The following is a 10,355-nucleotide window of genomic DNA, read 5'->3' on the forward strand; positions in this document are numbered from 1 at the left end:
AACATCTACACAAATTCTTCTTTTTGAGAAACTGAAAGAATAAGCACAGGAATCCCTTACTATTGTTTTTCCCCACTGAAATTTGTTGTATACAGCTGTTGCTTCCATCTTTCATGTGTGTATGTTGTGTTTTCGCGATTTCCGTCCCTTCATTAACATTTTTAATAGCAGCAGCAGGTCTGTTACAACAGCATTGCAGTGGCTGGGGGAGGCGGACGTGGACCGGAAGTGCATGCCTGCATAATTAACTTTGGTTGCCCCGGGTTACCGTTCTGGCCTATCGTCTTGTCGACGTTCCCGACGACAAACTGCGGCAAGTACCGTTTCGTTGAAACGGCAGTCTATTTTTCGATACTAAGTTTCCTTAAAGTAAGAGAAAACTAAATAGAACCCATTATTAATACCAAAGAATGTTGATTTATTATCATAAATCCATGTAACTCAATTATTGAGTCGAAAAATCACCGTCACTGTTTGTTTACTTTTTAGCCGTGCCGAAAATTATGGCGGAGAATTCATCATTGAAAATTATGGCGGAGAATTCATCAGTAAAAAGCACTTGTTGTCCTCCAAGGTTTGCTTAATTTTTCCTATGTTTTAGACTATTTATCATTTAGTGTTTTAATGGCTGTCTTAGTTTAAACAAGTGATATGTAGTTTTGAAAGGAGAAAGAAACCATTGGCATTGTAAATTATTGTAACTAGCGCTTTTCGAATTTTCTTGCTCATCTATACGAAACTTCCGAGTTATGTAACCTACCGGCTAAATGCGCAAAATAACCTCTCGTGTGGTTATTGTTTTTCGGCTGGCTTTCCGTTAATTTTAAGCGTTGTTCCCGTATAATTTCTCATTTCGTTCGTAGTTTGGGAATCGCTAGTTGTTTCTTGCAACCGCACGTTACAGTGCAATAACAAACCACTGGATTAATTGCATTCCAATCGGGCAGTGTTATAATTAACAGACGAGGAAACTTACAAATTCAGTACTATTCTACATATACCATTTTTTTTTAACCCGACCAGCCAGACTATAATTATCTTGCATAGAATAAAAGTTTTGTTTGCTTTTTTCTTTTTAGTTTCAAAAGGAACATGGTGTGGACAGAAAAGCATGATATGTTATGCAGAGAAATTATAACAACTGACCCATTTACCGATATAAAAAAGGGAACCACTCAGAGAAGTGCTAAATGGGCAGCAGGTGCTGAAGCCCTTGTTGCTGTGAAGGATATCGATGTCCCATTTAGAGTAGACAAAAGGGCGGTAAGAGACAGGTAGGATCACACATTTTCTAAGTGAAATTTAATACCTCTATATCATGCTCAAAAGTGAACAAAACAAAAACAAACGAAAAATAAAAATGTAATGCAATGTACTTAACTTTAAATGCCCTTGGTGTGCCACACAAACCATTTTGCATAGATAGTCAGATTGTTTGTAGCTAACCTGTGAGAGGAATTTTTCGTGAAACTGAAAAATTTCCTTTACTTCTTGTTACAGATATAACCTCCTTGCAGAAAGGATGAGAGTAAAAATAAAAAATGAAGAAAAGGCAAGTGGCATTTCGCCCACAAGATCAGAAGTAGAAGAGGCACTTGAATATCTCATTGAGAAAGAGGGTGCTTCTGACGAAATCCACAAAAAAAACATGAATAGGAAAGATGACATGGCAGAGAGGGAAAAGGCAGAAGAGGTAAGGAAGATGGCCATGGAGAGTCTGGGGACCACAAAGAGAAGGAAAGAGGATGAAAAAGAAAATTCTGTGGACTGCAAACAACCTAAAAAAAGACGCTCTACTGGAAGTGAGACCGTGGCCTTCCTGCGCGAAAAGAGCGGAAAAGAAAGACAGGGGAGGGCAGAAGAGATGGAGCTATGGAAGGCTCAGTTGGAGCTTGAACAAAAAAAACAATGATTTTTTGCAATTGTTGCAACAGCAACAACAACAACAAATGCAAGGTTTTGCAATGCTGTTCCAGCAACAACAGCAACAGCAAGCTGATCTTTTGTTGAAACTTTTCGAGAAAGTAGAAAAAAAGTAATTTTTTTATCTTTCTGAGCTGATGATGAACTTGTCATTGAATTCTTCCTAACAGCCATGAAAAACCAAATTTTGTACTGTTATGTCAATGCAATTAAGTTGTTGAGATATTTTTATGCATGTGATAAATTATTTTGGATGGCAGTAAAATAATATTATTAATTATTACTGTGCTTGAGTGAACTGCCTAAAAAGCTAATATTTGATAAAAACTTATCGTGTTCAGATATATGGCAAAAAAAACACAAACACCATTAGGCCAGGCTAGCTAGAATCACCTCATATTCATTGTTAATGATGGTCTTATAAAATTCTTTCTACTTTTTATATTACAAATAAGACCACAGAAATGAATCAAAAGCTCCTGTAGCATTCTTAGTAACTACTATAGACATAGTTTCTTTGTTATTGATGTCTCTTAGACCTTATTCAGTCTATGTAGTAGTCTTCCATGCAGTTAGCGTAAGTAGTCTTCCAATTTTGGTGGCTGAACATCAAAATATTCAGCTGTACGTAAGGTTACCATATAGGGATGTCAGACAGTTCCGTAATATGGCACCTACAATGTACATTTCTCCTACAGCACTCAAACCAATCTTCAAGTTTTTCTTGAAGTCAAGAAATTTAAAATCATTTATGACGTCCCCAAAAATCCACTCCACTGACATTCGCACTCTACTCATTGACTTGTTGAACAACTCCATTTGTTGAGTGAGTCTTGCTGTGTTTCTGAATGGGGCTTGCAAATGTATCCTTAATGGATATGCTGGATCACCATATATGCATAGGGGTACTCCCATGGGTGAAAATGCATACATGTTTAAGTCACGCAGAAAACTTGACTCTGCCAACATAGCTGCATCATGCATCTTCCCCTCTGAAAAGAAAAATTATCATGCAAAGATGAATATATGTCACACAGGTCACATGTTCTTAAACATAAGACCTGACAATCATAGATGCCTTAAAAGGACCCTAATGGGCTACATTCTCTGAGGGAACAGGTACACTCGATCACCGCAGGTGGTCCATTTTTTATCATTTAATTTTATCTTTCAGTGAACTTCAAGGCTTTATGCTTCCCAAGCAATGCCCTTCAATTTTGTTAAAAATTCATCATTGCCAACAGTTAATTAAAACAAAATATTAAAATCATTGGTGTCTACAAAGGGGAGTGAGCTGAGGTATGTAAGTAGAAATTCACTCTTACCTACTGGGCCAAAAAGATTGGCAATGATTCCATTAGGCAAACTCACAGACTGGAACTTAAGGGCATGCACCCTTTTGTGTCCGTTGTAAACTAGCCTTTGGTCTTTTCCTGGACGACTGATTGCACGCACAGTTCCGTCTATGAATCCGAAACAATTATCAAGAGCAGCGCCAGCACGGTGAATTGCATTTTTTTTTTTTTTTTTGGAACTTTTCTTATTTAAGTGTCTAGTCGTTCTAGCGCTGGAACGCTAATTGGGGACACATTTGCGTACTCTTGCAAAGAGGCAGGGCTTAAAAGGAATTGATTCCACTAGGTTAGTCTCTGTTGGTGATTGTTGTAAATAAAATTCATAACTTCTTTGGTGATCATGCTTATAACGGGAACAGGACGTCCAAATCGTGCAATCATATCACTGAGGCGGCAGGGATAAGCAAAACGACGCAGAAGCATACTGTCCTTCAGTACCATCACATACACTCCTTTGCTGGCACTTGATGACCGGAGGGATACCCAAAGCATCAGCCAACCTTGGAATATCTTGCTTTTCGACACGAAAGTCGGCTACACACTCGACCGGGTCCAAGGCATCGAAGTTAAAGAGTTCGTAGTTTTCGTGTAGGAACTCGGGATTTTTTGACATATTAATGTCGTAAAGAAGCATAAAATCGTCTTCGTCAATAATTCCATCAACATAACATTCCAAAACCAAGTTTCTAGTCTCTTTAAACAACGCCCTTTAATGACCAAACACACTTGTCAATTTTTTTCTTCGCGTAATTAAACGTAATTGACGTCCGCGTATTCATTTAGTCACGTTAGCTTAATGTTTACTAGTGACGTGACCGACGACGACTTTGAAAGATTGCCATATCTTTATTTGGCCACGCTACCAGTTGACCTATCTGTAGTTTATTTTGGGCGCTGTTTGTGTTCATCACAGCTGTGACTTGAACTGCAGCCTCAGTTGGGGCTGGTTTTTCTGTCCTCGCAGAGTCATTGTCAACAATTTGACCAGCAGCAACAGGAAGGCACTGTGTTACTACAATGTAACTCTTGGCTCTGCTTTAATAGCAGAACTGTAGTACCTTAAATCAAATGCAGAATAATCATCAGTACATGGTTAAATAATATTGTTAAATATTACAGGCCAATAATATGTAGCACTTTTCTTAAGAAATCCTTTTCTCTAGTGGCTCTCCTTAAAAAAAGGGCCACCAATAATACTATTATTATTTATAATAACCCATAACAGTGGACTTGTGAAGGATTTTACAGTGTGATAAATAAATATCAACAGTTTTAGTATTTGAGGGGTTATGCAAACAACCTCTTTGGTATTTGTTTCTGGGCTTGATTCCTGTTTAATGAAAAAATATTTCCCTTAGTTGTCATGAGCAGCAGTAAAGTTTTATTACCTGGCCTGTACAGATTTTGGTTTGTTTGTGACTGCTTGTGGTTGGAAACCTGTTCTGACTCTACACGCTGGGCTTCCTCCACCTCCCACAATCCTTGCAGATTGCAGATTGTGGTGGTATTTCCAGATTTGATGGCCTTGATTCAAGGGTTTCCATTCCAGCCCATGCCATGAAGGCTTCGCAAATGTGTGCACGTGTTACCTGAAGCATAAGGGCCTCCGCACCTTCTACACTTGTGGGGGAACATTTGTCTGTCCGAACCTTTGTCTGAAATAGAAGAGGGTGCCCATGTCACGTGAAGACTGTGTCTTGTACAACTTTTCCCAGGTAAACTGAAGGGAAGAGAAAAACAATGGTTCAAAGTTGGGGGACAAACACATCAGTGAACTCAGCATGTTTGACAACAGAATGAATAATTAGTATAATTATAATATGCATTTTACTTGAGAAACTGTTACAATTTACGGTCACTAATAATTCTGATGGTCAGGAAATACTGAATTATATTGCAGTACAATGAATTCGGTGAGATATAGCAATTATAATTAAGAATACAGTATAATTATAAGTCGAAAGTCAATAGTATTTCACGCACATGGTATTTTCGTAAGCCGCTTTGTCTCATGTTGTCGGCTTGAATAGACCGGTCGGCAGGACTCTCAGACACTTGAATCTTAGTTGCATCATGTCTTTCTTTATCACCTTGCAAAAATTCTGGAAGGCGCCGTGGTGCAGTAGTGATATTCTTGGGAGCAATAGGTCTAAACTGAGAGGGGTGATGTTGATCGCCCTCCACAAAAAGCAGAAAGAGGCACATCCGAACACTGTGAACACTTTCGATATTTTCGCGGTTCAAGCTAGTCTTTTTCGCCTGTTGACTCGAAGAAGGTGATTCTCCAACCTGTTGCGAGCCACGGACTCGCTTCATACGAGTCTCTCCAATCAACAATTCCTGTGCAGAAAGTGTTGCCAGTGACAAAGCGCGGAATTCTATAATATTTTTCACCTTCCTGAAGCACGGTTGGCAGAGTTTTTTCGGCAAACCATCGTCATACTTAATTTCTTTTCTGAAGCACGTTTAACAATTCCGGCTCTTTAATGCTTTTTTCCCCGAAAATATCAACCGGATGGCCTTTTAACTAAAACCGTTTTGTTACAACAACGACAACTATGGGAACGTTGAACATATTTTTTTTGGGAGAGTCTTCTCCCAAGTCTTCCATGTTGAACGCACCGCTGTTCTTTTTAAAGGGGCTAGGTCCCGCAATTTTAGGCAATTTCAGCACTAATCGAATGGTCGTAGAATTAACTAAAACATCAAAATAACTGTTCAAAACTATAGAAGAACTCTAACAAAAAACCGGGAAGCCAAGAAGGGACATGGATGGACAAAACTGGAGAGGATTGTAATGGATTGATTTCGATAAATTTGAAAAACGTCGGCCCACCTTTTTGCAAATTTATATCAGTTTATATCAAAATGTCATTTACACCGCTGGAAAATCATTCTCAGTAGTTATGTGGCCTTGATTTTGCAAATGAAAGACTCTTGCTCTGCCAATTTGACGTTTGGAGCTGATAATTAACAAAATTGAACAAAATTACCTAAAATAGCCTGACCTAGCCCCTTTAATACACATGAACATTTTCACTTCCGCTTAGTATCTCTTTGTTTTCCATTAGCCAATCAAAAAATTCGAAAATCCTATGTCTCCAGAGCCCTTCGTTTTCTCGTGCCAAGGCCCCCGCCGACTAAGAGAAACGAAAAGGGCGATGGGGACGAGAATGTATCTTCCCCCGATGGAAAGACCAAATGTGACTCCGATTTCGCCATGCCTAGGCTCCAACCAAACGCTTCCCTCACCTTTCACATTAACACCGATTACTTTCTTCTGAAACAAAGTAAACGAGTGCTTAACTCTTAAACTAATTGGTTCCGTATATTTCCATGAAACACCTCTGACTGCTCTACGTGAGCGTTGTAGGGAAATGCTCGGCAAGTTTCCGGTAAAATTTTGCCGTTGGCTGGGAGAGGGAGGGGGAAAGTCACGACTACTTGCGTTTGGCTGTAATCCCGCTTCAGGTTTGTCATTGACAGAAAAGGTGACATTTGATTTAGGAACGGCTAGCTTCGTGAACAAGAGAACAGCAATCGTCTTGGACTCCTCGTATTCCAGAAAAAGCCTTCAACTCGCGACGCATGGCTCGTCAGGGTAATTTTCCTCTGATTAATGTTAAGGTTGGCGTTGTTGCGCATTTCTTCGCCGAAATTCAACTGTTTTGAAAGATTCAAGTGGCTCTCTGACATCATCCCGTTGCTCTTGTTAATGAGTGCAATGTCAGTATATTTCAAGTCGAGATCGATGTCTGGTGACATGTCAATGAAGTTCTTACGATCAAAATGATTTTTTATCACAAGTGTGTTCTCATCTGACGTGTTTGCTTCTCGGTGCATTTTCACTGATCCAGGTAGCAAAGGAGAGTCTTCTGGGTAAAGAGGTTTTGATTTGGTTGCTTCTTGTCCATCCACGTTCTCGTATAGTTCACGTTTTAAACTTGGAAATAGTTGCTCGAGAGTGGCATAAAAGAGGCGAATGAGTTCTGTATTCGTCTGGGGATTACCGTAAACCTCAAAGGAGCAAGTGGTTTTGTTGCTTGATGTTCTGAATAAAGAAGAGCATATTAACACAGTTGTCTCTTCGTAAACGTTATTGGACGCACGGTAAGTCACCCAATAATACAAACTGTCCTTACACAAGTTTCTCCCCAGATTTCTTCAAAACCTTACTACCAACCTTAATATCGTAATCATTAATTACTCAAGAAGTATCCAGTCAATCAAAAATCCATATTTTCGCCCAGGAATATATTTTGAATCCTGACTAGGAAGGTAACTACAATTCTGTCAAATTTGCGCGATAACAAAGGTTCAAAATGGGCGATATGCAGTTTCTTGAAGAAGAAGAAACGAATAAAAATATGGCAGTTTCTCTAATAAATACTAGCTTACCAGGCGTGAATATCTATGAAGAATCACATTCACAGTGTCTCAGTGATCCGACGAAATGGATCTACAATAACAGGCTCTGGTGAAAATTTACCTTGCAGCGAGAGGAAGTCGAACCAGGAAGTACTCTGTCAACATCTTCATGCTTCCGATCTCCACATCTCCCCCAACGTGGGACAAGTTGAATTTAATAAGAAACCAGTACTCCTCTGACGTTTTGTTATGAACCACTATGCCGACAAGTAGGCGAATTGCAGCTGCAACAAAAAAAACAGTAATCATGCAGAAATTCAGAAGCACGTGAATGTCACGGTCGCGATGGATCTGAGCCCCAGCTCGCCTCAGCCTAATGGCTTTTAAGGTATTCCCTTGAAAATGACGTACAATCCAGATTTTTTTCAAAGTTGGCACAATTAATATTCATATACAGGATATTTTAAAAATGCAATTAAAAGATGGGGTCACCGTGCTTGTACTCGCGCTGTATGCCCTTTATACTAAGTGTTGTTACCGAATTACGCGAGACGCGTTCGAAACTGGATCAACCGGAAAAAATGATGTCGTGTAGTAAAGGCTATTGAGTATTACTGAAAGCTTGAACTTATTTGTTTGTCCGGGCTATGATATTTAAGTAAAGTTATTTCAAATTGCTCAATCTTGCAAAGAAATGTAAGCAAATTGGACCGCTGTATACAGTCTTCACCTTGCACTCAGTGTCTGGCTCCAAATTCAGTTTCACGTCATTTATATCTAAATACTACAACTTCTACTATCCAACTTTTTTCTCCTTAAAATATGTTTTCCGTGTACCTATTACGGGTAAATAGAACCATTAAAAATGGGGGGTGACCCTGCTCGTTTCTTCGCAACACTATGGTAATGCATGGCAAAGGGGTAATTTCGGCTTCAAAATAATCATTTTCCGCGAAAGGACTGGGGCGAGTTCCAAAACAACACCTTCTTGACAGAGAAGAGTTATCATGATTGCTCTTAAAAGCTCTTAAACAGCAAAAAGCGGCCTTTATTGCGTCTCTTCAGATGGCCGGGGTGAAACGCCGCGATCTCCGAGTTGCAATGTTATGCGCAGTATGAGATGCGCGGTGCAAAACAAGGGAATCACTTTTAAGTCCGTCAATAATAACAAGATGGGGGAAGACATTATTGTTGAGCATCGCGAGGTAGTGTTCACCACCCCGACCCCCTCCTCCCAATCTTGTTGCGACGACCAAAGTCCACAAATTTCAAAAGGAAATTCTTTATTTTTTGGACTATTTAAATACTACTGACATAACGTTAGACTCTGCAGAGCCAGCCAACGATAGCTTACCGTCCCTCTTAACCCCTTTTGCTAACTTTGTTCTAAGCAAAGCTATTTTTTCTTTGGAAAGGTTTATAAGTAAGCATCTGCATTTTTCTAACCCAGCAAGGAGTCCCCACGCTTCGGGATGTTCGTAGTCTAAAGAAAAAACAAAGAAGCCGAGCAGAAATGTCGAAACCGTAAGTTAGAGTTCAACAAGATTTCAGTGACGTGCGTGGAGTGATCAAATATTGCCTTTAATGTACTCGACGGAATGTTTTTAAGTGTTCCTTCAAAAGGAAAGGGTGATTTTAAAATGTTAAGGAAATGCTTTTGTCCTTACAATGTCGATTACAAAATTTCTAACCGTGGTCACTATTGAAAGTATTAAAAATGGCAAAACAATGCAGCCTTCTGCAAAGTTTCTCTTGCGTTGCGTTAGATGAAATACATCCAAAGTTAATTGTAGAGAATTGGGATGACTCTAAGCTTAGTAAGAGTGTCAAGCTGAGGCCATCTATTGAAAAAAAATAGAAATAAAATGAAACGCACCGTTTTGAACATTGCTTCCCTGCACCTGTATATCATGATCCACTCGATACGTCAGACTTTCGCCCTCTTCCAGATTAAGCTCAGCCAAAATTGACTTCTGTGCAGCTGAAAAATACACACTCAATGAAACCGCAACGCTTAGCAAGAGAACCGCTATCGTCGAAAGTAGAAAAGCCATCTTGTAATTATGTTTGTCATTGCATGGCTTTTCAAAGTTCACTGAGCCGTCTGCTTCAACCCAAGTCTGTACTGGAGCTTGGTCCTTTCTCGCATCCATAATAAAGGAACTATGAAAAGCACTTTTTAAAACTTCAATTCAGTAGCCGGTGTGTCGATATATCTAAAAATGAACAGAAAAGACGATGTATATGTATGGGCTATTGACCAAGCTTGTTCGGTCAAGATTGCTGGATATTGGCCAAGTTTTTTTTTAGCGTGTTTATGGTCCGAGACGAGGCCATGGTCAAGAAAGGATTTATTATATGACTTAAAACACCAAACGGGACCAAGCGAGAAATCCCGAGCGGGCAAGCCCGCTCGGGTAACCAATCACAGCGCGCAATTTGGTTCATCTTGCCAGCTCACGGAGCTAATCATATAATAATACCTATTTCTAACCGAGGTCCGTACTTTGAGCTTCACGCTTGGGTCATAAATCAACGGGAAAAACGAGTACCCGCAACTTACAGTACCATCGAGGAAACGAAGTTAGGATGATATTAATTGTATCTCAGAGGTAATAAGACGCGCGGGAAAGGAAACGTACGACTACCACAAACGATTGGCATGCGTAAAAATCTGAAATTTTAGCGGGCTGAACGTTTTTTACAGTA

General features: G+C 39.7%; 2 protein-coding genes across 2 annotated transcripts; one reads left to right on the forward strand and one right to left on the reverse strand.

Moving 5' to 3' along the window:
- The first annotated feature begins 269 nt into the window (after positions 1 to 269).
- On the forward strand, positions 270 to 4,556 carry LOC138008903 (inner centromere protein-like). The gene is made up of 4 exons (XM_068856210.1): positions 270 to 369; positions 490 to 574; positions 1,080 to 1,274; positions 1,501 to 4,556. The coding sequence occupies exons 2-4, from the start codon at positions 504 to 506 to the stop codon at positions 1,910 to 1,912; spliced, it is 678 nt and encodes a 225-aa protein (XP_068712311.1). The 5' UTR covers positions 270 to 369; positions 490 to 503; the 3' UTR covers positions 1,913 to 4,556.
- Positions 4,557 to 6,723: 2,167 nt separating this feature from the next.
- On the reverse strand, positions 6,724 to 9,799 carry LOC138005217 (uncharacterized). Its single transcript, XM_068851480.1, has 3 exons — positions 9,523 to 9,799; positions 7,768 to 7,930; positions 6,724 to 7,329 (listed from the first exon to the last, which is right to left on the reverse strand). The coding sequence occupies exons 1-3, from the start codon at positions 9,797 to 9,799 to the stop codon at positions 6,792 to 6,794; spliced, it is 978 nt and encodes a 325-aa protein (XP_068707581.1). The 3' UTR covers positions 6,724 to 6,791.
- Between the last annotated feature and the right edge of the window lie 556 nt (positions 9,800 to 10,355).

Source organism: Montipora foliosa, chromosome 6, assembly GCF_036669935.1.
Source record: "Montipora foliosa isolate CH-2021 chromosome 6, ASM3666993v2, whole genome shotgun sequence".
Lineage (NCBI taxonomy): Eukaryota > Metazoa > Cnidaria > Anthozoa > Scleractinia > Acroporidae > Montipora > Montipora foliosa.